The sequence below is a fragment of the Gorilla gorilla genome, chromosome 16 (assembly GCF_029281585.2).
Source record: "Gorilla gorilla gorilla isolate KB3781 chromosome 16, NHGRI_mGorGor1-v2.1_pri, whole genome shotgun sequence".
Taxonomy (NCBI): Eukaryota; Metazoa; Chordata; class Mammalia; order Primates; family Hominidae; genus Gorilla; species Gorilla gorilla.
The window spans coordinates 44,087,124-44,113,826 of NC_073240.2; the positions used below are offsets into that span (position 1 = coordinate 44,087,124).

A 26,703-nucleotide genomic window follows, 5' to 3' on the forward strand; every position below is an offset into this window, starting at 1 on the left:
TGCTGGTGATAAATAAAGACGTCTTTATTGTCTCTTCCCAAAGCACACGGTGTTTCTAACAGAGCTTCATTCACTCCCAGGCAGGCTGGAGAGAGGACAGAGGTGGAGCCAAGACGACATAGCCAGGAGTAGAAAGGAGGCAGGTGGGGCAGGGGTGCCAGGGAGGGCAGCCGGAGGGTGGGGCTCAGGGAGCCCCAGCCACAGTGACGAAGATGTCCTTGTAGCCTTTGATCTCCTTGACCTCGTTGCTGCTGATGAGAACCTGGAGCTGGCGGGGTCCAGCTTTGGTCGGGTAGAGGTCCAGTTGAATTTGGAGGGTGTGTCCGGCCACCAGAGTCCCAAGGCTGAAAGTCAGAAACGGCCTGTGAGAGCCTCGAGGACTTCCTGCTGGTGGCAGGGGTGATCTGGTTCCTCTCTGGGTGGGTAAGAGGCTCCCACTCACCACCACCACTGAGCTCAGCCTTTCCTGAGGAGGGTGAGAAAGTGGGGGCAGAGAGGCACTGCACAGGAGACTGAGGAGGGTCCTGTGATGCCATGGGGCACCCCTTTTCTGAGACCAGCAAGGGGGAGGTGGGCAGAAGCGTCACTTACTCCTTTGCTATCTGCCCATTGATGAGGCCGCTTCCTTCCAGCACCATTGTGCAGCTGCTCAGAGCCACCATTAAGGGGTTGGTGAGGGTGACATGGAGTCTCAGCGCCTTGCCCACCTCAGCCCTCTCAGACACCTGTGTGGAGAGAAGTCAGCAATCCCATGGGCAACTGGCCTCGCTTCTGCACTCTGGTTCAGTTACCCCCACCCCCAGGTCCCTGGCAACCACCAGGAACTGCGGCTTAGAGCTAATGTGCTACAGTGGCGAGGGAGGAATGTGAGCTGAGAGTACTTGAGATTAACACATATACAGGCCTGCATTAGGTCACAATACTCCAAGAAGCCACCACCAATCAGCAGTTGCCACCAAGCTGAAACCCGTTTCTGTCCCCACCATCTAGTTCAAGATGTCCACAAGATTTAAATGGGAATGCCAGCTCCAGTGGGTGGCTACTAGGAAGGCTGTGTTAAAAGGATCCTGAGGACAAAGGATCACAATTGATTCATATCTAACACAGGTGTGGGATAAGGAAGTGGTGTCGTGTGTGCCACCCATGTGCCATCAGTGATGTCATCCTGCCCTTACGCTCATCACTGAGGAAACAGTGAGGCCAAGGCTGCATGATGTGTTAATGGCAGAGCCAGGACCTGACCCAGGTGTCCCAGACCCCAGCCCAGGATCTTTCCCCACGCTGCTGTGTCTTCATAAACATCAGCAGGGCATGCACTCGAGTTTTTCCAGGTGTGCTCAGTGCTGTGTCACGGGGCAGCACAGCTGTGGCCTGTGAGTGGGAGGCAGGCATCCTTCCTACTCATTTCTGGAGCCCCTGTGCCTAGAACAGTGCCGGCCAGATGATGGATACCAGTAAGCACGTGTTGAACTGAAATGAGCTCTGACCACCCAGATCATACTAGGGGCTTGTTCTGGCTGGGCCAGAGACTCAAGGAAAAGGAAGAACACACCTGACTCACCTGGGGTCCAAACAAAAATACCAAGTCCCTTGTACCCTCATGAGGGTGTCAAAGTAGAATAGGTTAAAATAACTGTGGAATCATCTGCAGGTCCCTTACTGATGGGGACCAATTAGCAACCTACTTGGCATTTGCCATGTTTGCTTCAGGTACACGGCAGGGCCCTGGCCACAGCCCCAGGCTTATGATGTCTGCACTTGCAGTTCTGCCCACTGTTTGCCCCAGCACAGAGGCTGCCTGGTGTCAGCTGGCCCGACAGCCTGACAGTGTGCCTGGGTGAAAACCCTGGGGTAGGCCAGCTGATTTATGGTCTGGAGCTGCCCAGTTCTCAATTGGGGTGGGGAGGGGCAGGCTGTTGGAGAAGCCTCCAGGTACAGAGCCAGGTTTGGACTAGGCAGCGGGCAAGTCTTTCTGAGTGGGAGGGGCACGTGGGAAAACGAGGCTTTCGGGAAGGAAAACCCTGGTAGCAGGAGATGGGGAATGCACCTGCCCTCTTCCATTCACCCTTCCTTTGCCTGAAATTCCTTCTTTGTGTAATGGCCTCACTGGCCACTCAGGCATCTGAACTCAAAATCTGAAGTTCACTTTTCATTTGTTTCCCTCTTTGTCACCTCAGTCTTGTCAATACTCACCTTTTGTTTTGTTTTGTTTTGTTTTGTTTTGTTGAGACAAGGTCTCACTCTGTTGTCTAGGCTGGAGTGAAGTGGCATGATCTCAGCTCACTGCAGGCTTGATTTCCCTGGGCTCCCACCTCAGCCTCCTGAGTATCTGGGACTAGAGGCATGCACCACCACACCAGCTAACTTTTGAAAAACTTTTAAGTAGAGGCAAGGTCTCGCTATGTTGCCCAGACTGGTCTCGAACTCCTGGGTTCAAGCGATCCTCCTGCCTTGGCCTCCCAAAGCACTGGGATTACAGGCATGAGCCACCATGCTTAGCCAGTGGTCATCATTTGAATTTGACTTTGTGGAGTCTCCAAATCTGTCTCCTCTACTTCATCTCCTAGTCACTGCCTTTCCCGTCTCTTTGCCTTTGCAAAATGATTTCCTTACTTAAAATGCCTTCACAGCCATCTCATTTCTCTATACAGTTTCCTATGCATCCTCTGAAAAATAGTACATCCTTTGAGAAGCCTTCATGCCCCTCCAACCCCATGCTGGTACAGAGCACTAGACCATACCATACTGTGCTGGAGCCATCGGTGTGGTGTGAGGTGGGAACAGTGTCTTGTTGGCTGCTGCACCCCAGCCCCTGGATTGGGTGAGTCAGAGAGCCTCAGAGCCCCCACCCATGTCCAGACACTACCTCAATAGACAAGTGGGGAGGCTCCAGACAGATATCTTTTAGGACCAGCATGGACCTCCCTGTCTCTTCAACCTCGGCGATGCCAGACACGCGGATGAGCTTTTCGTCCGTTAGCTTGTTTCTGTAATTGCTGTAGGGCAGGAGGAGCGGCCACTGTGTCTCTAAGCACATACAAAAGACACCTTGAGTCCAGGACATGGACCAGAGAGAGGGGGGACATGTAGATATGAGAAAGGAAAAATTAGAATTTTCATGTGAGAGGTAAAAGTGTGTGTGAGAGACAGACAGACAGTGTCCCACCACGCACACACTGTCCCCAGGGCTCACTGCTCCGTCTCGCCTGGTGGGGTGGCATCAGAGGTGCAGCAGCTGGCAGCTTCACTGCCCAGAATGTGTGTGTGTTGGAGGAAGGGGTCTGTGTGTGATCTGGCTGGGCCCACCCCACTGTGTTCATGCACCCACAGCTCCCCTCCCTGTAGGTGCCTTCTCAGGCCTGCCTCACACTCACCCTTCCCAAAGTCCAGGTTCATCCGCACCGTGTGGCTCCAGAAGGGCTTCTGGGTGCCACCCCCATGCAGCAGGGCCTGTGCACAGAAGCGCACCACCAGTCCGATGGGCCCCCGAGGGTGGGTGCTGTCTGGCACCCTCTGGATACGCAGCAGCAGCTGCAGGTCCTGGCCCCAATCGGGTATCCTGGCCAGGTGAAGCTGCAGCTGCGCTGGCTGATCCCTAAGACCCCCGGACTCCAGGAGATCCAGGAAGGGCAAAGAAGCTCTTTGGGGGCCCAGCATTTTCCGAGAAGCCTTCATGAAGACAGCTCTCTCCTCAGGGGATCCTGCAGAAGGGAGAGGTAGGAGAGACATGCATGGGGAGGGGTGGAGAGGACCAGTGACTTTCCTGGGGCAACAAGGCACAGGAATAGCAGCACAGGGAGGCGGCGCGGCTCAGGTGCTGCTTGCTGGGTTCAAATCCTTGCTCTGTCACAGTCCTTTAATCTCTCAGTGTTCTGTTCTGTCATCTGTAACCTGGGGATGATATCTGCTTTCCTTATAAGGGATCCCAAAAACGTCAGGCTGAGTTGCTGGCTGCGAGCACTCAGCACTGTTTTCTGCCATCACTATGGCCACCAGCATCACTATCATCATCGTCATGAAGCCAGAGGCTTCTCTCCCCGACCAGCATCCCTCCAGCTAAGATATATGCTCGAAACATAAAAAAGAGCTTCGGCCAGGCGCAGTGGCTCACGCCTGTAATCCCAGCAATTTGGGAGATTGAGATGGGTGGATCTCCTGAGGTCAGGAGTTTGAGACCAGACTGGCCAACATAGTGAAACCTCGTCTCTACTAAAATACAAAAATTAGCTGGGCATGGTGATGGGTGCCTGTAATCCCAGCTATTCAGGAGGGTGAGGCAGGAGAATCGCTTGAACCCAGGAGGTGGAGGTTGCAGTGAGCCGAGATCGCGCCATTGCACTCCAGCCTGGGCAACAAGAGTGAAACTCCGCCTAAAAAAAAAAAAAGAGCTTCATCTCTTGCCCATGGGGGCTACTTAACATGGAGGCTTAATGTGGCTGGCTGCCACTGCTACTACTTGAGACCGTCATTACCACAGTTACTACTGTTACTACTTGAGACCATCATTACAAGATTGAACGAAGGCATGAATGTAGAAATGGTAAAAAACAGAAGAAACTGTTTTAAGGAAAGGCTAGCATGCGGAATAAGAAAAGAGAAGGAGAAAAGAAGAGAAGAAGAAAGGGCTCCCTGCTTCTAGTGAGCAAAGGCAGCCGCTGAGTGTCTACCGCCCTTCATATTTATTTGGGTAGCAAGAGCAAGGAGGAGGAGGTAATGACTGGTCAGCTGCTTAATTGAGCACAGGTTCAGATTGTTACTGACAGGCTTCAGTTATGCCTAATCATAAGGAACATTTGTGCGGCCTCCAACAGCTTAACCCAAACTTACCCCCACCTGTGGACTTCTCTGGAGCAGTTGCTGCATTCCACAGGCACTGTTCCCAGTGCTTTCTGTGGACACTCATTTAACCCTCTCAACAGCCGTCCAAGGGACTGTTATCCCGTTTTACAGATGAGGAAATGGAGGCACAGGGGTGGTAAACTGTGTCCAGTCTTACACAGGGCACGGCACAGCCCTGTTCAGTACTCAGGCAGCCTGACTTCACACATGCGCCCTCCGTGGGGGTGTCCACCCCATCCACAGGCCCAGGGGCCCATCCCCCTGACTCCACCACTCCCCTTGCCATGGACATAGGGAGACGGTGGTGCCACTCTGGGTGGAGTTAAAATACAGGACATCCAACCACATTTAAATTCCAGATAAACAACAAATGATTTTTAGTATAGTACGTCCCATGCACTATTTGGAACATACTTATATATTAAAAATCATACCCAGTGTGAATTTCAGATAAACAGTGAATACTTTTTAGAATAAGTATATCTCATACAACATTTGGGACATATATTACACAAATAAAATATTTGTTTATCTGGATCTACCTGGAATTCAAATTTAACTGGGCATCCTGTATTTTTATTTGCTGGTAACCCTACCCTAGGGCCACATGCCTGGGATCCAGGAAGGACCCCTAGGAGTTTGCCATGAGGAAGAGGTGATTCGATGGTGATGGTTTCAACTTGGAGCCATCCCAGCTAGGAAGCATCACAAAGAAGCTTAAACCAGCCCTTTCCCCAAATACCCTCCCAGCACCTTCTGGGTACTTGTAGGAGCTGGTGATGCTCTGGCGCTGGTCTGACCCCACCATCTTAGTGCTGATCTCCTTCCCGATGGAACTGGTGTTGTGGGCCAGGATTTCCTGGGCCTGGCCATCCCCGAGGAGCCAAATGACTTCATCGGCGTTCACCTCGGCATACACGAAAGGGGTGTCATAGGCCAGGTGGACATCCCCTTCCCTGATGGCCTTCACAGAGGCAGGGCCACAGCAGAACAGCCCTGTGGAGGCAACAGGCTACTGATATGGGGGCCAGGGGCAGCTGGTTGTGGCTGTGGGAGGTGGAGATGGGATAGGCAGTGGCACCGCTGACTCTCACCCGTGGGATATCTTCCAGTTTACCAAGCACTTTTGTTCCCATTAATTCATCTGACCCTCACAGCCACCCTGTGAAGTGGCAATGCTCATCATCAGCTTTTCCACTTTACAGGTAAGGACACAACTGAGGCTCAGTGACCCATCCAGGTGACCCATCCGGGTGACTCTGTCAATGGTAGAGTTAGATTCCTGATCTGAAGCTGTGTCGGCTGGGACCTCGGGAAGAGGGTGCAGTGGAAAACGCTGCTCCTCCCTGGTCTCCTGCTCCCACGGCCAGTCACCCTAATCTGCCTCCCCACAGAGCTAGAGCCTGTTGCAATGGTCCTCACTCACCACTGCTGGTCTGCTGGGGAGTGGGGTCCAGAACCTGCCACCCGTTGTATCCTGGTGGGAGATCTTTCCGGATCATCCAGCACTCATTCCAGACGTGGAAGTTCCTGCAGGAGGGAGTAAGGAGACAAGGATTCACGTTAGCTGAGGTTTTGCCATGTACCAGGCACTATACGGAGTGATTTATATCATTGTTTCTTTTTCTTACTTTTTATTGGGAAGTAATTTCGTACTAAAAGTCACAAGAATAGTACAGGCTGGGCGCGGTGACTCACGCCTGTAATCCCAGCACTTTGGGAAGCCGAGGTGGGCGGATCTCGAGGTCAGGAGATCGAGACCATCCTGGCTAACACAGTGAAACCCTGTCTCTACCAAAAATACAAAAAAGTAGCCGGGCATGGTGGTGGGCACCTGTAGTCCCAGCTACTCGGGAGGCTGAGGCAGGAGAATGGTGTGAACCCAGGAGGCGGAGCTTGCAGTGAGCCAAGATGGCACCGCTGCACTCCAGCCTGGGCCACAGAGCGAGACTCCATCTCAAAAAACAAAAAAAAAGAATAGTACAAAGAACACCCATCTACCCAATTCATCTGTTGTTAACATTTTGCCCCATTTGCTTTCTTTCAGTGTGGACAGGAATAGATATCTACACATACACACTTCAGTGTGTATTTCCTAAGAATAGGGATCTTCTCTTACATAACCCCTGTATAGTTCATCAACCCTAGCACAATGGATATTGATATGATGCCTTTATCTAATTTACTGTCTATATTTTAATGTTGTCAGTTGACCTAATGATGTTGTTTAGAGCATTCTTCTCCCATGTGGTACGCGATGCCGTCTGTGATCACACACTGCATTCAGCTACGCAGAATGTTGTCTCCTTTGATCTTGGAACAGTTCCTTCGCCTTTCTTTCTTTGTTACATTGGGATTTGAAAACAATCTCTCGCTCTCTCTCTTTTTCTTTTTTCTCTTTTTGTAAATTTAAGGGGTACAAATGTAGTTTTGTTTCATGGAGATATTACCTAGTGGTGAAGTCTGGGCTTTTAATGAAAACAGTCTTTATGTTATTTATCTATTTTTAAAAATCAGAGTGGCCCCCATTTTGGGCTTGTCTGATGTTTCCTCATGATTAGACTCAAGATATGCATTCAAAGACAGAACTGTGCCTAAGTTACATATCCTCAGATACACCACTGCTTCCTGAATCAGAGACAATTCAGACCTCTAGGAGTCTATCTGTGGATCCCAGGCTGAAAAGCCCTCCTTACCAGCATTGATCTCATTTCACCCTAGCAACCCTGGGAAGTAGACGTTATCTTCATTTTGCAGACAAGGAAATTGAAGCTCAGAGAGGGAGGGAGCTCCTAGGACGGCAGGTAGTTCTCACACAACTCAAAGAGTCTTACCTGGAGGCTGGGTGCGGTGGCTCAGGCCTGTAATCCCAGCACTTTGGGAGGCCGAGGCGAGTGGATCATCTGAGGTCAAGAGTTCGAGACCAACATGGTGAAAACCCGTCTCAACTAAAAATACAAAAATTAGCCAGGTGTGGTGGTACATGCCTGTAGTCCCATCTCCTCAGGGGGCTGAGGCAGGAGAATCGCTTGAACCTGGGAGGTGGAGATTGCAGTGAGCTGAGTTCGCACCATTGCACTCCAGCCTGGGCAACAGAGCGAGACTCCATCTCAAAAACAAACAAACAAACACAGCGAGTCTTATCTGGAAACTGGCTGGAAAAAGAGAAACAGGAAACCAGATTTGCGGGTAGAGCTAAGAACAAAGGAACCAGGAAAAGAAGCCAGAGATACACAAATAAAGGGATGCACAGAGATACACACACACACACACGCATGCATATACACGCACGGACACATGCATGCAGACAGGGAGTGGGTTGGGCAGAGGAAGAAGTCAAGAGAGACAAGAAGAGGTCTACAGAAGCAGCCAGTCCAGGCTCTGTCTGACTTCTGGGAACACTGGATGGTGCAGAGACTCAGAGAAGAAAAAGGAAGATGAATAAAGACTTTTGAGGTCAGTGTTCAGAAGACGCCCAGCTAGTCATTTGGTTGAGGCCCCAGAATGTTATCCCATTGTTTTCTACCTCTGAAATGAGTTAAATTTGATGACCTAATTAGCCAGAACAGCCTCCTGGGTTGGGGAATTCTTCTCTTCTCTGAACATTAGCAGCAATGCTCAGGGCAATCTTGCAATATTTCCTCAAGAGCCAGAGAGAACCAGGTCGGTTTTTCTGCCCTCCCTGGGACAAAGCAGAGATCTGTTCAAGACAGTGCCTCTCACCATATTTTGTCTCGTTTCTGAGTTGACAGCATCTCGGCATTTCGGTTATAGTACGTATCGATGGTCAAGTTCCTATCCACGTTGTGCGCGGAACGGAAATTGGAAACAACACGGGTTGGAACACCTAAGCATCTCATTACTAAAGAGAAAAATATAGAGAATCGCTGAGTTCATTTCAGGCAGAATTATTGGTTTTCCATGCATAATTTGTAACTTTCAAGCTGGAGGAGAGAAAGCCAAGACGCTTACAGAACCACACCAGTAACTCCTTTATTCCCAGAGCCCCACACCCAGTCCCACAGCCCTGCTGCCCCATCAGTGATCAACATCCCACAAGGAGAAAGGAATCATTTGAGGGTCGCTTAAAACAACAGTTAACAATAATCCAACTTATCATTTAGGAGTCTTTCCACTCAGCAGCTTTCCAAGTTAAAGACAGAGGGCCAGGCGCAGTGGCTTACGCCTGTAATCCCAGCACTTTGGGAGGCTGAGGCGGATCACGAGGTCAGGGGTTTGAGACCAGCCTGGCCAACATGGGGAAACCCCGTCTCTACTAAAAATACAAAAAAAAAAATTAGCTGGGTGTGGTGGTGCATGCCTGTAGTTCCAGCTACTAGGGAGGCTGAAAATTTAGTTCTGAAATGTTTTTTAACTTTTATTTTAGGTTTGAGGGTACACATGAAGGTTTGTTACGTAGATAAACATGTGTCACGGGGGGTTGTTGTACAGATTATTTCATCACCCTCCTCCCACCCTAGCTCTGAAATTTGGGATCTGTAATTCTACTTAAAGACAAGAGGTAGGGGGAGGTATGAAAGAAATTCGAGGTTGGATAGAGGGACAAGATAGTCTTCTAGAGACAGTGGAAACCGTCAGCAGAGATAAGGGGAAACCACAGAGCCAGCAACCATCTTTAATAAGGCAGCAGCTCCCTCTTGTGGCTTCTCATGATACTGCTACAAAGGCTTTTAAAAGCCGAGTTATGATTTCACAAATCTAGTCACACAGTGTAAACATTACCCCCAACACATACACACACACACACACCCCTGCCTGCCCAGAGCCAGATGAAGTCAAGCAAAGAACCAGCAAGAGCCAGGTGTGACCTTGAGGGGACGTGGGTACTGACATCCGCCAGCATGGTAAGGAGTTCAGAGAGGTTTATCCCACTATCTCCCTCCCAGGAGGGGCAGACGGTGCCTACTGAGGCTGCCAGGAGGATTACACAGCTTCAAAAAGTAAAAGGAATATTGACAGCGACCAATCCTTTTGTTTTGGTTCACTGAAGAGCCCCCAAGAATGCTTCCTGTCTGCAGTCACCTGTCCACTCACAGCACAGCTCCTGGGCTTGTCACAGATCCTTAGCAGGCGTGGGAGCTACACCTGGGCTGGAAGTGGCCATAGGAAGCTTGGCAGGGGCAGCTCCCCCAGTGCGCAGTGGCCCTGTAACTCGAGCGCCTGGGAGTGGGGAGAGGCTTGGAAATGGAGCAGGGTGGTGGACCTCGTCCTTCTCCTGCTCATCCCAGGCCTCCTCCATAACACCTACCTAGCACGGCCTGGGGACTTCCTAGCCCAAGGAACAACTGAGAATACTGAGTGCCAGGGTAGCCCTAGCCCCATTTCACACCTGGGCAAAGTGAGGTCACTGGATTCAAACACTCAGATTTAAACCTCCTCTGTGTCTGCAGCACCTGTATATAACTGCCAGCCTCTGCTGCCCCTCTCCAAAAAGTCTCTGCCCTTGTCTTTGGCACCTGTCTCTGTCCTCCCCATTCTTTGCTCCTCCTTTCTCCAACTCAGAGTCACCCTGTTAGTTCAGCAAATGTTCATCGAGCTCCATCATGTAGCAGGACAGGCCTGTCTAAGAGATTCTGGCCTTGCAAGGGTGAGACAAGTACTCTCCATCTTTCTCTCATCTTCACAGATGGTCTGCTCAACAACTTTGCACTGAATTGTAAATAATTGATACTGCATAAAACATTGATGTTCTTTAAGGGTAGTCAGCAAGGTGGCAAGTCTATAATGATAACTGCTCAAGGATCTCTCAGTGAAGCACCTGGGGGCTGCTAGCTCTGCCTATGGGTGAGGTCAGCTATCTCACGCCATCTACTTCCACCTGCCCCCCCATGCCAGGCTCACCCTGAGCTGAGATGCCTGAGCAGGTGGCAGAAAGAAGCCATTTGGTTTCTGCTTCGGGACCACAAACTCCTCTATCCAGATGACAGTTTTAACAGTCTGACTGATCCATCAAGGATACTGTGAGATGATTGCCACAGGTCAACCCCCCTCTCACATAAATGCACAGGATCCCTCGAGACTGTATGGTGTGCTGGCTCAGGGCCTGGGTGCCCACCACCCCCAGCTGTGGGGCCATGGGCAAGCTACTGAACCTTTATGAGCCACAGTTAACTTCTCTGATAATGAAGTTAATCACACCCCTAAGTGAGTGATCTTTCGCTCACCGGTGCACATAACAGAGGCGAAGACCCAGCACTGTCCATACTTCACAGGCTGCCCGCCCCTGGCTGACCACTGCTGTAGGATGGCCACGCTGCCGTTCCACTCCAGAGGACTGACCCCTTTGGAGTAGTCCTCGCCCCAGTTCCCCTGCAGCACGCCATTGTCATCGTTGCTGTTGATCTGCAGAGGACAGACAGGTGGGTTTCCACAGCTCCCGGGGAAGCTCAGACTGTCCTCAGACGGCGGGAAGCATCCATCCTTACCATGGCACTCACCACCCTGCACACATACACCACGTCGTTCCGCTGGGAACAGTCTTTGGCCGGGTTCTTTAAGTGATACAGGCTCTTGTTCAGGATCTCAAAGCAGATGTCTATGATGTCCTCTTCAAACTTCCAAGTGATTTTAAGGGAGAAAAAAGAGAAGAGCAAATGTCTAGACTTCTGAAACTTTAAGTCACTAACAGACTTTTGGGGATGGCATGTATATGGGGATGTGGGGGCAGGGGGAGGGCGCTAAATATAAGACAAGTTCCTGCCTTTGAAGAGCTTATAGATCAAATTGGGAATGTATTAGGTTTGAAATTCTGAAACACTAAACTGCGTGGTTCTGATGAAAAATGGAAACAGAATTCGGAGAGTGAGAGACCCCCATTGGCTGAACAGATGAGAGAAGGCTTTGGTGCCAATGGGCTTTGATGGATTGGGTGGGCAGGAAAAGGAGAGTGGGCATATTTACCTGAGGTCTTTGAGCATGGCGGGTATCAAGGACTTAGACAGACTCCTATCTGGAGGACTTGAAGAAGCAGGGAAGGGATCAAAGCAGAAAAAGTCTAGAGATCAATGTAGGGCCACACGTGCCAGTCTTGAAATCAGGTAGAGGAGCTCAGAGCAGATGCTGCGGGCCCTGGAGGAGCCAGGGTGGGCTCATAATAGACGTGCACAATGTTTGTCACAACGCTTTGGCTGCCAAATGCACAGGTATTTGTCTCAGTTTCAAAGAGGGTCACAGGTCGCCACGGTTGGAGAATGGGGAAAACGTGCTCTCCCTCAGCAAGGCTTCCCCCACCTCTTCCCTTTTGGAGTTTGTGGACAGGACTGAGGTGGCAGTGGGAAGGAGAGAGAAACTACGCCTGCAGGGGTTGAGAGTGGAAACGTTGCCCAGAGCCAAGTTCCCCCTCTCTACGTTGACTGGATATTGGATGTTATTAAAGAATTACTATTCTTTTTTTTTCAGTTACAATCGTATTCTGATTAGTTTTGCAGAAAGAGTCATCATCTTTTACATGACTATATTCTGAAGTACTATTGGATTAAATATGCTGAAGTGTTACTGGATTCAATGATATGGTATCTGTAATTTGCTTAAAAAAAAATTTGCCAGCAGCAGTGGCTGTAATCCCAGTACTTCGAGAGGCCGAGGCAGGTGGATCACCTGAGGTCAGAAGTTCGAGACCAGCCTGGCCAACACGGTGAAACCCCGTCTCTACTAAAAATACAAAAATTAGCCGGGCATTATGGCTCGCACCTGTAGTCCTAGTTAGTCAGGAAGCTGATGTGGGAGAATCACTTGAACCCGGGAGGTTGCAGTGAGCCAAGATCATGCCACTGCACTCCAGCCTGGGCAACACAGTGAGACTCTATCTCAAAAAAAAAAAAAAAATCTAGTGGTGGAGTGGGGAGCGGGGATGGAGGCAGAAGAGTACAGACCAGAGAAGGACAAGCTTTTTCTGTAAAAAACCAAATAGTAAATATTTTAGCCTTTGCAGGCCATAAGGTCTCTGTCTTTTTTTTTTATTCTACTTTAAGTTTTGGGGTACATGTGCACAACGTGCAGGTTAGTTACATATGTATACATGTGCCATGTTGGTGTGCTACACCCATTAACTCGTCATTTAACATTAGGTATATCTCCTAATGCTATCCCTCCCCCCTCCCCTAACCCCACAACAGGCCCCAGTGTGTGATGTTCCCCTTCCTGTGTCCATGTGTTCTCATTGTTCAATTCCCAACTATGAGTGAGGACATGCAGTGTTTGGTTTTTTTGTCCTTGTGATAGTTTGCTGAGAATGATGGTTTCCAGCTTCATCCATGTCCCTACAAAGGACATGAACTCATCATTTTTTATGGCTGCATAGTATTCCATGGTGTATATGTACCACATTTTCTTAATCCAGTCTATCATTGTTGGACATTTGGGTTGGTTCCAAGTCTTTGCTATTGTGAATAGTGCCGCAATAAACATACGTGTGCATGTGTCTTTATAGCAGCATGATTTATAATCCTTTGGGTATATACCCAGTAATAAGATTGCTGGGTCAAATGGTATTTCTAGTTCTAAATCCCTGAGGAATTGCCACACTGACTTCCACAATGGTTGAACTAGTTTACAGTCCCACCAACAGTGTAAAAGTGTTCCTAGTTCTCCACATCCTCTCCAGCACTTGTTGTTTCCTGACTTTTTAATGATCGCCATTCTAACTGGTGTGAGGTGGTATCTCATTGTGGTTTTGATTTGCATTTCTCTGATGGCCAGTGATGATGAGCATTTTTTCATGTGTCTTTTGGCTGCATAAATGTCTTCTTTTGAGAAGTGTCTGTTCATGTCCTTCGCCCACTTTTTGATGGGGTTGTTTGTTTTTTTCTTGTAAATTTGTTTGAGTTCATTGTAGATTCTGGATATTAGCCCTTTATCAGATGAGTAGGTTGTGAAAATCTTCTCCCATTCTGCAGGTTGCCTGCTTACTCTGATGGTAGTTTCTCTTGCTGTGCAGAAGCTCTTTAGTTTAATTAGATCCCATTTGTCAATTTTGGCTTTTGTTGCCATTGCTTTTGGTGTTTTAGACATGAAGTCCTTGCCCATGCCTATGTCCTGAATGGTATTGCCTAGGTTTTCTTCTAGGGTTTTTATGGTTTCAGGTCTAACATTTAAGTCTTTAATCCATCTTGAATTAATTTTTGTATAAGGTATAAGGAAGGGGTCCAATTTCAGCTTTCTACATAAGGCTAGCCAGTTTTCCCAGCACCATTTATTAAATAGGGAATCCTTTCCCCATTTCTTGTTTTTGTCAGATTTGTCAAAGATCAGATGGTTGTAGATATACAGCATTCTTTCTGAGGGCTCTGTTCTGTTCCATTGATCTATATCTCTGTTTTGGTACCAGTACCATGCTGTTTTGGTTACTGTAGCCTTGTAGTATGGTTTGAAGTCAGGTAGCGTGATGCCTCCAGCTTTGTTCTTTTGGCTTAGGGTTGACTTGGAAATGCAGGCTCTTTTTTGGTTCCATATGAACTTTAAAGTAGTTTTTTCCAATTCTGTGAAGAAGGTCATTGGTAGCTTGATGGGGATGGCATTGAATCTATAAATTACCTTGGGCAGTATGGCCATTTTCACAGTACTGATTCTTCCTACCCTTGAGCATGGAATGTTCTTCCATTTGTTTGTATCCTCTTTTATTTCATTGAGCAGTGGTTTGTAGTTCTTCTTGAAGAGGTCCTTCATGTCCCTTGTAAGTTGGATTCATAGGTATTTTATTCTCTTTGAAGCAATTGTGAATGGGAGTTCACTCACGATTTGGCTCTCTGTTTGTCTGTTATTGGTGTATAAGAATGCTTGTGATTTTTGCACATTGATTTTGTATCCTGAGACTTTGCTGAAGTTGCCTATCAGCTTAAGGAGATTTTGGGCTGAGACGATGGGGTTTTCTAGATATACAATCATGTCATCTGCAAACAGGGACACTTTGACTTCCTCTTTTCCTAATTGAATACCCTTTATTTCCTTCTCCTGCCTGATTGCCCTGGCCAGAACTTCCAACACTATGTTAAATAGGAGTGGTGAGAGAGGGCGTCCCTGTCTTGTGCCAGTTTTCAAAGGGAATGCTTCCAGTTTTTGCCCGTTCAGTATGATATTGGCTGTGGGTTTGTCATAGGTAGCTCTTATTATTTTGAGATATGTCCCATCAATACCTAATTTATTGAGAGTTTTTAGCATGAAGGTTGTTGAATTTTGTCAAAGGCCTTTTCTGCATCTATTGAGATAATCATGCAGTTTTTGTCGTTGGTTCTGTTTATATGCTGGATTACGTTTATTGATTTGCATGTGTTGAAGCAGGTCTCTGTCTTAATAACTCAATTCTGCCAATGCAGCATGCAAGCAGCCACAGACTACATCTAAATGAATGAACATGGCTATTTGCAATAAAATGCTATTTGTGAACACTGAAATTTGAATTTCATATAATTTTCACATCACAAAATATTATTCTTTTACAATTCCTTTTCAACAAGTAAAAAACGTGAAAACTATTCTCAGCTTATGGGCTAAACAGGCAGTAGGCCACATTTGGTCTGTGGGCTGTAGTTTGCAAACCCCCGGTGTTGATGAAACAGACTCATGATACATTGATCACTACTGAAGCTGAGAGGTGGGTACAGGGAGATCTATTGTAGTAGCCTGTCTACTTTGATTATGTTTTAAGGTTTTTCATAATAAAATGTTAAAAACTAAAAAGGAAAGACATCCACCCCTTCCTTCCTTGCCCCTCTCACTGGATGTGAAGCTGGCCAAGCCCCTCACACCCTCGCCTGTATTAGTGGCCCTCTATGAGGGCTGTGTAATATAACAGCCTTACATAACAGGGTTGTGTAAGGACCAGCCTTAGGAAGCCCACCCCAGGCCCACATTGGGTAATAGTGTTACCTGCCCGTAGTTCCAGGGCCAGGAGGTGATGAATCTTTCATGACCCTTGTAAACAAAACCATAATCTCGCATGATATACTCCTGCAGCAGTATTTCACTTGGCAGGTAGACGTCGTCCTCTGAGCAGTTAAGAGTAGTGGAGGGGGCAAAACCCCAAACCAAAAAAACAGAGTATTAAATTAAAAAACAGTAACGACAATGTGTTTCTGGAAAACAGGAGGAACAGTCGATGGGTTGATAGCAACAGAAATTAAGACTAGACCCCCTTAAAGGTCTACTATGTGCTTTTCTAGAAGCCAGAAATACAATGTACACTTTAAAAACCAACGATCTTTTCTTGATTGTAAAAGTGACTGATTGTAGAGTTGGCTTATTGTAGAGATTCAGAAAATACAGATAGATGGGTAGAAGACAATGGAAACTGCTCACTCCCACTACTCAGAGACACCCACCGTTATGTTTTGGTGTATTCTAGCCACTCTCTCTTTCTGTGCATACTTAATACAATTAGGCTCATATTAGGAAATGTTTCAATGTTTTCACTTAACATCACGTCATGAATACTTTCCTCATGCCATTAGAAATTCTTTGTAAAGATGATTTTTGTGAGAGCACACGCTACTACATTGCATAGCTATGTGGTGATTTATTTTCTGGGCTTTTTCCAAAGAACCTCACAGGGCCTTCCCAATGGATCAGGTTAGCAATACTAGCTGTGGGCACATCCTACCTGGACTCCAAGGGTTAAAAAGTAGGATGAAAGTTCCCAGCAGGTAAGTCACACTGTGACCTTGGCCCTGAGAGATCTCTATCTTCAGAGTGTAGTGGCCAATAACTGCATTGGCTGGTGTGAAAAGGGAAACTTGGAGAGAGTTGGAGTCAATGGTGAAATCAGAAGCGCTCCAGACATTCCCGGGCTGGACCCGGGTGAGGAAGAATGTGGCTCGGGTCCCCAGCAGCTCTGACGGCTTGGGTCCTGTGTAGGAGAGAATGACCCCAAAGTGAGGCTCAAAAAACCTGTGTGGTATATGATTCCAGGGGGGTCGGAAGGACCGTCACCTTCTCCCACCACCTGCTAATGCTTTTGGCTTTTACTGCCACTGAGTGTCCTCAGGCAAACCATTTAAGATCCCCAGGCCTCCGTTTTTTAATCTGTTAAAAGGGGATCATAATAGTACCACCTGAAAGTCTTGTCCCGGGGATTAAATGAGCTAATGTGTGTAAAGTTTTAGCACAGTGCTTGTTGTGTATCTACAGGCTGGTTGTTAACTGCCACAACCTCAGCTTGCCGAGTTGACCAAATCTCTCCTTAACAGCACTAACGGGGTCCTGAGCATGAGGGGCCTGGGGCTCCCAGGACAAGAAAGTGGAGGGCAGCTCAGGTGGGAAAGGCAGGGGCCCTGCAGGCAGACTCTGTAAATGCCCTCATTTTGACGGAACCTGCGGGGCCTTGGGGCAGGGCAAACTCACCGGTCTCAGCCACAAAGGTGATGTGGTCGTTCTGGGACTGGAAGGGTCGGCTGAAGCTCAGCCGGAGGTAGAAGGGCTGGCCGCGGCGCACAGTGAGCCGCTTGACGCCCATCTCCTGCGTGTGGTGCTCCTTGTTGTTCCTGGAGCTCTGCAGGTCGACAGACTCAAGCTGCAAGGTTGCCACTAGGGGAGAGGAGGGGACAGGTCACGCCCACCTGCAGCCCCCTGGGCTCAGGCATCCCTTGTGGCTTCTCAGTCATTTTTTGGGAGGTGCGGCGGGTGGTGGGGCGTGCGGTGGGGAGGTGGGGTGTGCGAGGGGGGGCGTGCGGGGGTGTGTGTGCGGGGGGGTGGGGTGTGCTGGGGAGGGTGGGGTGTGCGGGGGGGTGGGGTGTGCTGTGGAGGGTGGGGTGTGCGGGGGTGGGGTGGGGTGTGCGGGGGGTCTTTGCGGGGGGGGAGTGGGGTGTGCGGGGGGATCGACACGGGGAAGTGTTGATCCTGGTGAATTCCATGTCTGGACCTGGAGCCACAATGATCAAGGATTGGGGTCCCCAAAAGGGAAACAATTCCAGATAACCGAAACTTAACCCCTGAAGTGCCGCTGCATGCTCTTAACTATTTGTTGACAATCTTTCTAAAAGTCAACCTTTTATCCTACTGATATAAGAATAAACATACTAGGATTTTGTATGAATTAAGTCAGTGAGCTGACTGGAGGCTGGGACTTCAGCCATAGGGCAAGTCCCTGCTTTGGAATTCTGGACACTCTCTGGGTCACTTGTAACTTACTTCTGACTTCTCAGCCATTTCCAGTTCTATGAGGAGGGCACTGCCTGCTTCCTGTGTGTGCACACCTGGTATATGGTTGTAAAACTCTCATAGCACAGTAGGCAGTGGGCAGGCTCTGGACTGACACAGCCTCAGGTCTATCATCTGGGCTGTGAGACCTCGAGCAAGTCACTTAATATCCCTAGACATCAGTGTCCTCATCTGAAAAATGGAGACAATTGTATTCCTACCTTATAGGGTTCATGCGGGCATTAAGTGAGGATGCCCGTGGAAGGACCTTGGCGTTGTGCCAGGTACAGAGTAAGGAGTCATTATTAGTTACTCTTACTGGTAGGAATCATGCGTTCTTGAATTGCATTTCTTTTGCGACCTTTGCTGGCAATGTTTAGATTGCATTTACTGTCGACAAAAGTTCATCAGGTCTTTCCTCTAGTAGTACATCAGTTTATCTCAGTGGTTCTCAACGGGAAATTCCGTGCCCTGGAGGACATTTGGCAATGTCTGAAGACATTTTTTACTGGGAAGAGAGGCTGCTAAGCAGCATCCTAAAGGAAAAACTCATTTTTGCTCCCAGCCAGTTTTTGTGCCATTTGCATTTTGAACTTCCACAGAGGTTCTTAATGTTTTTGCATCTTTCCTACCTATCTTGATCCTTTTTTCTTTTTTCTTTTTTTTTTTTTTTTGGAAGACAGGGTCTCACTCTGCAGCCCGGCTGGAGGGCAATGGCATGCTCCTGGCTCACTGCAGCCTCAGCCTTCATTCTGGGCTCAAGTGATCCTCCCATCTCAGCTTCACAAGTATGTTGGACCACAGTTATGCGCTACCATGCCCTACAGTATTTTTTTTAATATTTTGTAGAGACAGCATCTCCCTATGTTGCCCAGGTTGAAAGATTCTGATTTTTTGACCCAAATATTTTACTTTTCCATCTCTAGACTGGCTAAACTGTCTTCCAGTCTTCACCTAAGTAATCAGTAATAAGATGTTTCTAAGCATTAGAGCCTAAGTTGGAGGCCAGTTGTGTATCATCAGCTCTTTCTTCCGTGTTAACACTGAGCCATTAAGAAATACTCTTTTGGGCTGGGCACCATGGCTCACGCCTGTAATCCCAGCACTTTGGGAGGCCAAGATGGGTGAATCACTTGAGGTCAGGAGTTCGAGACCAACCTGGCCAACATGGTGAAACCCCGCATCTACTAAAATACAAAAATTAGCCAGGTCTGGTGGTGAGTGCCTGTGATCCCAGCTTCTTGGGAGGCTGAGGCGGGAGAAGTGCTTGAGCCCAGGAGGTAGAGGTTGCAGTGAGCCAGGATCGCGCCATTGCACTCCAGCCTGGGTGACAGAGCAAGACTCCATCTCAAAAAAACATAGAACTAGAAAAAAAACTCTTTGGGCATAGCTGTTCAACTGCTTTAACTACATCTAATCTTTGAATAAAGCTGAAGTCAATGTTAATTTCCTTCACAATATAAAATCAAATCCAGTTTTCATCTTTTCCATAAATGTGTCAAATGTCTGGCTAAAAACAGAATATGCACAAGGATCCCTTGATCTGTCTCTTAACAACAATCTTTTGTAAGGTAGATTCAACAAAGGTGAATTACTGGATCAATTGGTACAAAGTTGTTAAACCTCTTGATGTGTTGGGGCACTTAAATAGATATGTTATTGGAACCAGAAAATTTAGAGAAAGATCTAAGACAGATCCCTTTCAATCATTCAACAGCAGTTTTTAAACTTCAGTTCCAACTCATTTAGTAGTTTGTGAAATCAATTTAGAGAGAGGTAGCCTGTAATAAGAAAAATGGAATGGAATAGAAAACATAGAATGCATCACACATAGGAAGAACAAGGACAATTTTATGTGTAGCTAGGTCATGATACAAATCATGGATCTTAGTTAAAAGTCAGAAAGCAGCCAGGTGAGGTGGCTCACGCCTGTAATCCCAGCACTTTGGGAGGCCAAGGCGGGCGGATCACGAGGTCAGGAGATCGAGACCATCCTGGCTAACACGGTGAAACCCCTTCTCTACTAAAGATACAAAAAATTAGCCGGGCGTGGTGGCGGGCACCTGTAGTCCCAGCTACTCGGGAGGCTGAGGCAGGAGAATGGCGTGAACCCGGGAGGTAGAGGTTGCAGTGAGCCGAGGTCGCACCACTGCACTCCATCCTGGGTGATAGAGCGAGACTCTGTCTCAAAAAAAAAAAAAAAAAAAAATGCCAGAGAGCAGCTGGCCTCAATCGGGTTGGGAACTGGTTGCCTCTCATTTGTTCCTAAGGGGCCTAAAGTTTTCATAGCAGGACCACTGAGCCTTCACAGAAAGCCTCTCCATCCCATACACAACTCCCACCCTGAATGATCATAGATCCAAAAGAGACAGGGACACACAGGAGGGAACAGGACTCAGGGTAGCCTTTTCCTGGCTGCTATTTGTAGCTCAAAGCATAGTTCCTAGGGACAGCCAACTCAATTTTCCCCTAAGCCAGACTTCTCTTAGTTTGGGAAAGAAAGGAGAGGGGGAGGAAGGAAGATGCCTTCCTCTCCAGAGGCCCAAGGTTGCAGTGGCATGGAGAAAACTCATTCTCCATTGGACACTCAGGTTTTCTTTTTTATTCCACTCCACTGAAGTGCTTCTCATGTCAAAGAGACAATGACTTAAGAAAACAAAGGGAAGGGTTTTCAAAAGCAGGAAAAGAAAGCCAAGAGGATCAGGAAGAGGCTTAACAAAGCAGAAAATCAAGCAGAATCAGTTAGTAAAAACATGTCAGCACCCACAAGGCCTTCTTGACTTGGCTACAATCCCACTGGAGTTAATGACTTGAGTAAGAGGAGAGTTAAGCCCCAGCCACAAGACTCCTGGCAGTTATTTGACTAATACAAAGACAAGGGTATAAAAGGATCAAATATATCCTAATGTATTATCAGCCTTTTAAGAAAAAGGAGACAGGCTGGGCGCAGTGGCTCACGGTGGTAATCCGAGCACTTTGGGAGGCCGAGGCGGGCGGATCACGCTGTCAGGAGTTCAAGACCAGCCTGACCAACATGGTGAAACCCTGTCTCCACTAAAAATACAAAAATTAGCCAGGCGTGGTGGTGCATGCCTATAATCCCAGCTACTCAGGAGGCCGAGGCAGGAGAATTGATTGAACCTGGGAGGCGGAGTTTGCAGTGAGCTGAGATCATGCCATTGCACTCCAGCCTGGGCAACAGAGCAAGACCCTTTCTCAAAAAAGAGAGAAAGAGAGACAGAGAGAGAGAGAAAGAGAAAGAGAAAGAAAGAAAGAAGGAAGGAAGGAAGGAAGGAAGGAAGGAAGGAAGGAAAGAAAAGAGAAAGAAAGAAAGAAAGAAAGAAAGAAAGAAAGAAAGAAAGAAAGAAAGAAAAAGAAAAAGGAACATTGAAACAGCCATCTGCATGTGATGAGGTCCGCGATGCAAAGCTCCTGTCCTCTGACACCAAAACCCAAGACAGCCCTGCCCTCACTCACGCCTCCATCTCTCCACTCGGGTCTTGGCTCAGTAGTAACCACTGCACAGGGGCTTTCTTTGGCCACCAAGCATGATGCTTTACTTCCCACCATGTGGTCACTTTCTATCACAACACCCTCTCTATTTTCTTCAGGGCACTTAATATCTAGAATTGGTTCCACAAAAGCAAGAGACTTCAGCCATCTTCAAATGCAGATTCCCCTGCCTAGAAAGGAGCCTGGTGCCTAACTGCAGATATGCATGGCTAATGTTCGTGGAATACTTACCAATGCCCGGCACTGTTTAGAGCATTTTACATGTCTGAAATAATTTATGTTCTCACTAACCCCCTGAAATGGAGCTGTTAATATTGTTCCTGACATACAGGAAGGTGCTGGGTGGAGATAGGATCAAACCCAGGGAGGCTGGCTCCAGAGGCTGCCCCCTTAACCTGCACAATCTCCTGCCATCCTGGTGGGTGCTCGGTGACATTTGCTGAATGGATAGACACACATGTGCGTGAGGTTCAAGGAGAGTCGTCTTGCAGAAGAGCACTGGGGATGGAGGGGATGGGAAGGGGCAGAGCCTTTGAGGGCAGCAGGGCCAGGATGAGAAGGGGCTCGAGCCCGGGCCAAGATGCTGCTGCTTGATTCAGTAGTCATGGGTAGATCTAGCCCTGATGGGTAGATAAAATGTTACACCTTTCTGAGAGCAATTCATCGATATTTATTACAAAATAAAAGAAAGCAGCCAGGCGCGGTGGCTCACGCCTGTAATCCCAGCACTTTGGGAGGCCGAGGCGGGCGGATCACAAGGTCAAGAGATCGAGACCATCCTGGCCAACATGTTGAAACCTTGTCTCTACTAAAAATACAAAAATTAGCTGGGCATGGTGGTGGGTGCCTGTAGTCCCAGCTGCTTGGGAGGCTGAGGCAGAATAATTTCTTGAACCTGGAAGGCGGAGGTTGCAGTGAGCCAAGATCGGGCCACTGCACTCCAGCCTGGTGGCAGAGCGAGACTCCATCTCAAATAAATAAAATAAAATAAAATAAAAATAAAAGAAAGCCTTAAAACATAAATACCTTTGACCCATGAACTTCTCATCTAGGATTTTTTTCTTAAAAAATAATAATTTGTGTACAAAAATTAAGCATAAAAATGTTCAGTGCAACCCAAATATCTTAGAATAGGAGTTGGCTACATAAACTTGATTCCTCTTATCTGATGATTCCAACTTGATTCCAACAAAGAGGGCACCAATAGCAGCCAAAAAAAAAAAGGAGCAAAGATTACAGAAAGGTAGTTCACAAGACATTAGATAGGAAGATTTTTTAAAAAGACTAAAAATTAGTATGTACAGATTATCTTTAGGTGGTGAAATTATTGGAAATTTTCTTTCCTTTAGGTTTTTTGGCGTTTCCCAAGCTTTTACTTTGAACATGTATTCCTTTTGTGTTGAGGGGAAAGTGCTACTTTGATTAAAGGCAGGCTTTTGAGCAGGAATGGCAGGATCAAAGCTGAACTTTAGGATTAATTCGACTGTGGCATTTAGCCTAGACCAGAGGGGAAGAAGACAAGGGTGGGAAGGGCAGTGAGAGCCCTGTCACAACGATCTAAGCCAAAGGCTCATGAGGACCTAAACACAGGTGTTGGTAAGAGGAAAAGAAGGACCACCCTATGTGTGCAAGGGGCTGGCATCCCTGGGCATATGGCAGGCTAATAAATACTTATTGAAATATTTTGACTTGCAGGGCTTCCTAAGGCCCCAGCTAGGGTGGATGAAAAATGGGGTCGGTTAAAGGAATCAACTGCCAACGAAATCCCAGGCAGTCAGGTTAGTGGTGGGGTTGGAACGCTGTAGGTGGAGACAACAAAGGGCAAATTCTATCCAGTGCAGCTGGCATGGAGTTGGCACCTGCCACAAAATGCCAGGTGGAAGGTGGACTCAGCTCCTTCCGTTCTTCTGTCTTTGTTTTTGCATTTATTCTAGCTTCTTTTCTCTTTCCATTTCTCATTATTGTTGTCCATTTTTAGGACTTTTACAAATACGTTATTCTTTTTCATTTCTTCCCTTCTTACAAAATGTGAAAGAGTATAATCTGTGTGAGAGCATATGAAGAGATTCCTATAGGAGATTACTGCCGTGTTCTGTGCCTCTTTTAGTGTGCAAGAATAAAAATGTCTTATTACTTAAAAGTTCAAGTCCAAACTCCTTAGCCAAGCATTCCAAGCCCTTCGCAATGTGGTCCCAACATATCTCTCCAATCTTATCTCCCACTAGCCCATAAATAAACTGCTTCACTTGTACTATGGCCTCCAAATAGACCATACTCATATCTACCTCTGACAGCCCCTGCCCCTTCCCTAATCTCTTTGTGTCTCCATTGTACCCATTCTTCAAACAAAACCCAGCAGCCACTCCTCCACAAAATTCTTCCCAAGCATTTCAGAACATAGGGGATGTTTGCACTTGCAACACTAGTTGAATATCTAGTTAATACTAAGTGTTATGGAACTCCAGGCTTTATGTACATCATCTCCTGCTATTCCTGTAACTACCCAATTCCATATTATCAGCCCCATGTTACAGATAAGTAGGAAGATGATCGGCAAAGTTAAGTAACTTGGCCAGTGTCACCTACTTAATTAAGTGGCAAAATTGGCGTTTAAACCTAGACAGTTTGACTCTAGAACCTAGTTCTTAACTTCTGGCTGGTGGTACTGGTCTGAAGGTTTTCAAACTTTTTTTTCCAAGTAAGTGAATATTGTGCTTTCTTCAAATGAAAACATAATGAAAGGCCGGGTGCGGTGGCTCACGCCTGTAATCCCAGCACTTTGGGAGGCTGAGGCGGTGGATCACGAGGTCAAGAGATCGAGACCATCCTGGCCAACATAGTGAAACCCTGTCTCTACTAAAAATACAAAAAATTAGCCAGGCGTGGTAGCGGGCGCCTGTAGTCCCAGCTACTCGGGAGGCTGAGGCAGGAGAATGGCGTGAACCTCGGAGGCGGAGCTTGCAGTGAACCGAGATCGCACCACTGCACTCCATCCAGCCTGGGCAACAGAGCAAGACTCCGTCTCAAATATATATATAACTGTTTTAGACTTATTCTAGTTGGTGATAGCCAAGGGGAAAAGATATGCTAAACTCTAGCACTAAAGTACCCTGGAATCTAGCATGTGACAAGCTTCTTGAGCCTTCTCTATCAAACTCTGTCTTGCATTTAAAAACCATTTATATCTCTATTTTTATTTTGTGTTTGTTTGAGACAGGATCTCACTTTTTCTCCCAGGCCGGAGTGCAGTGGCGCAATCTCAGCTCAACGCAGCTTTGACCCCCGAGGCTGATGCAGTCCTCCCGCCTCAGCCCTCCAAGTAGCTGGAACTACAGACTTGTGCCACCATACCCGGCTAATTTTTGTATTTTTAGTAGAGACAGTATTTCACTATGTTGGACAGGCTGGTCTCGAACTCCTCAGCTCAAGCGACCCGCTTGCCTTGGCCTCCCAAAGTGCTGGGATTACAGGCCTGTGCCACCACGCCCAGTGTGAGACACAGTGCCTGGCCATTAGAACATGATACATGCTTTAGAACATTATTTTAAGACATACATGGCCGGGTGCGGTGGCTCATGCCTGTAATCCCAGCACTTTGGGAGGCCAAGGTGGGTGGGTCACCTGAGGTCAGGAGTTCAAGATCAGCCTGGCCAACATGGCGAAACCCCACCTCTACTAAAAATACAAAAATTAGCCATGTGTGGTGGCAGGCACCTGTAATCCCAGCTACTCAGGAGGCTGAGGTAGGACAATCCCTTGAACTCAGGAGGCAGAGGATGCAGTGAGCCGAGATTGCGCCATTGCACTCCAGCCTGGGCTACAAAGGGAGACTCCATCTCAAAAAAAAAAAAAAAGAAAAGAAATACATGACCCATGTTTAGTGCCCTCCCTGGCAGGCCGCATGTGTTGGCCAGGCTGGCCCAGCCTGCGGGGGCCTGTTCTTCTTACTCCCAGCAGAGGAGTGGCAGGGTTCTGAAGGGATCGAAAAAGGGGCCTGAACTCAGGGGTGGGGGCAGCAACTCTCAGTGAGGACCTGAGAGTCAGGGGAGAAGCTGGACAAGGAGAGGTCTAGGGTCTGAGAGGGGTCCTCCCACAGCTTCAGAGTTGGACATAGAAATAGCCTCCCAAGCACCCAAGGACACCTGGTGGCAGGGGCCAAGCTCTTTCTGGGGCTCCTCAGACTTCCCAAGGCCATTTCAGCCCCCCAGGTTTTAAAGAAAAGGCTGTTCACAGCTTCAGAAAAGAAAACGAATGGCTGTAGGATTTGTGCCCCAAGGTCCAAATGCAGATGGAGAAGTAAGAAGAAGGAGCCATATTGCACAATGAACTGCCAATCATCAATCCAGGCTCTCCTATCACTTCCCTACATCCTCTACCCTCTCCAAACTTCTCCCCTCTCTTGACTTAGCACCTCCGAAAAGGTAAGTCGATTCCCAGTACTCACCCTGATCCATCTCCCTCCTTCTCCTGTCGGTCAAGGCCCTTCAACTAGTCACCAGTACGATTGGAGACCTAATTGCCTCTTGAGCATTTACAGTCACCCTACTAGAACCTTCCCTTCCATCCCTGAGTCGGGCGGGGCTGCCACTTCCTCCTCCTCCCACTCCTTCTCTTAAATTTCCCGTTGTTCCAGGTACATCTTGGCTTAAGGAAAGGAGCTTCTGACTTAAGCCTTGTAAAAATGTGCTGAGGGAATTTGTTTCTGTGGCCTCCTTTTTGAGCTGAGAAGAATCCCAAGTGATGTGAATGGCAAAGCTTGGCTTGAAGCTGTTCCCTTGTGCCTCTGTCACTTCAAGGCCTGGGACCCGATTCGATCTAAGCCAGTTCGGTCTGGCTTCCCCTGACCATATGGGTGTTGGGTAAGAAAGAGCTATGAGGAAGGTCATAGAAAGAGTCATGAAGAAAGGTTTGCACAGCCCATCAGGACCCAGGGAGCTTTGCATCTTGAAGAAAAAGCACACTGAGATAGTGAATTATTAATGCTGCTGATTAAAAATGAAGTTGACAAGGTTTCCAGTGACAAGGAAAAATGCCCATAATGTGATATTAACTGGAAGGAAAAAGTGGAATAGGAAAACAGTGCAATTGTTCTTACTCATATTTGGGACCTGAAGAAGTTGAGATCAGAGAAGCAGAGAGCAGAGTCGTGGTGCTTAGAGGCTGGGAAGGGTGGGTGGGAGCAGGGATAGAGGTTGGTTAAGG

The 26,703-nt window shown here is 47.7% G+C and overlaps 1 protein-coding gene across 1 annotated transcript; it reads right to left on the reverse strand.

Annotated features, from left to right (window-relative positions):
* TGM7 (transglutaminase 7) lies at window positions 1–25,960 on the reverse strand. The gene is made up of 13 exons (XM_004056072.5): window positions 25,946–25,960; window positions 17,194–17,376; window positions 16,454–16,699; window positions 15,724–15,842; window positions 11,286–11,414; window positions 11,025–11,202; window positions 8,563–8,701; window positions 6,266–6,369; window positions 5,593–5,835; window positions 3,375–3,701; window positions 2,867–3,027; window positions 592–725; window positions 1–344 (listed from the first exon to the last, which is right to left on the reverse strand). The coding sequence occupies exons 1-13, from the start codon at window positions 25,953–25,955 to the stop codon at window positions 185–187; spliced, it is 2,133 nt and encodes a 710-aa protein (XP_004056120.4). The 5' UTR covers window positions 25,956–25,960; the 3' UTR covers window positions 1–184.
* Window positions 25,961–26,703: the final 743 nt, after the last annotated feature.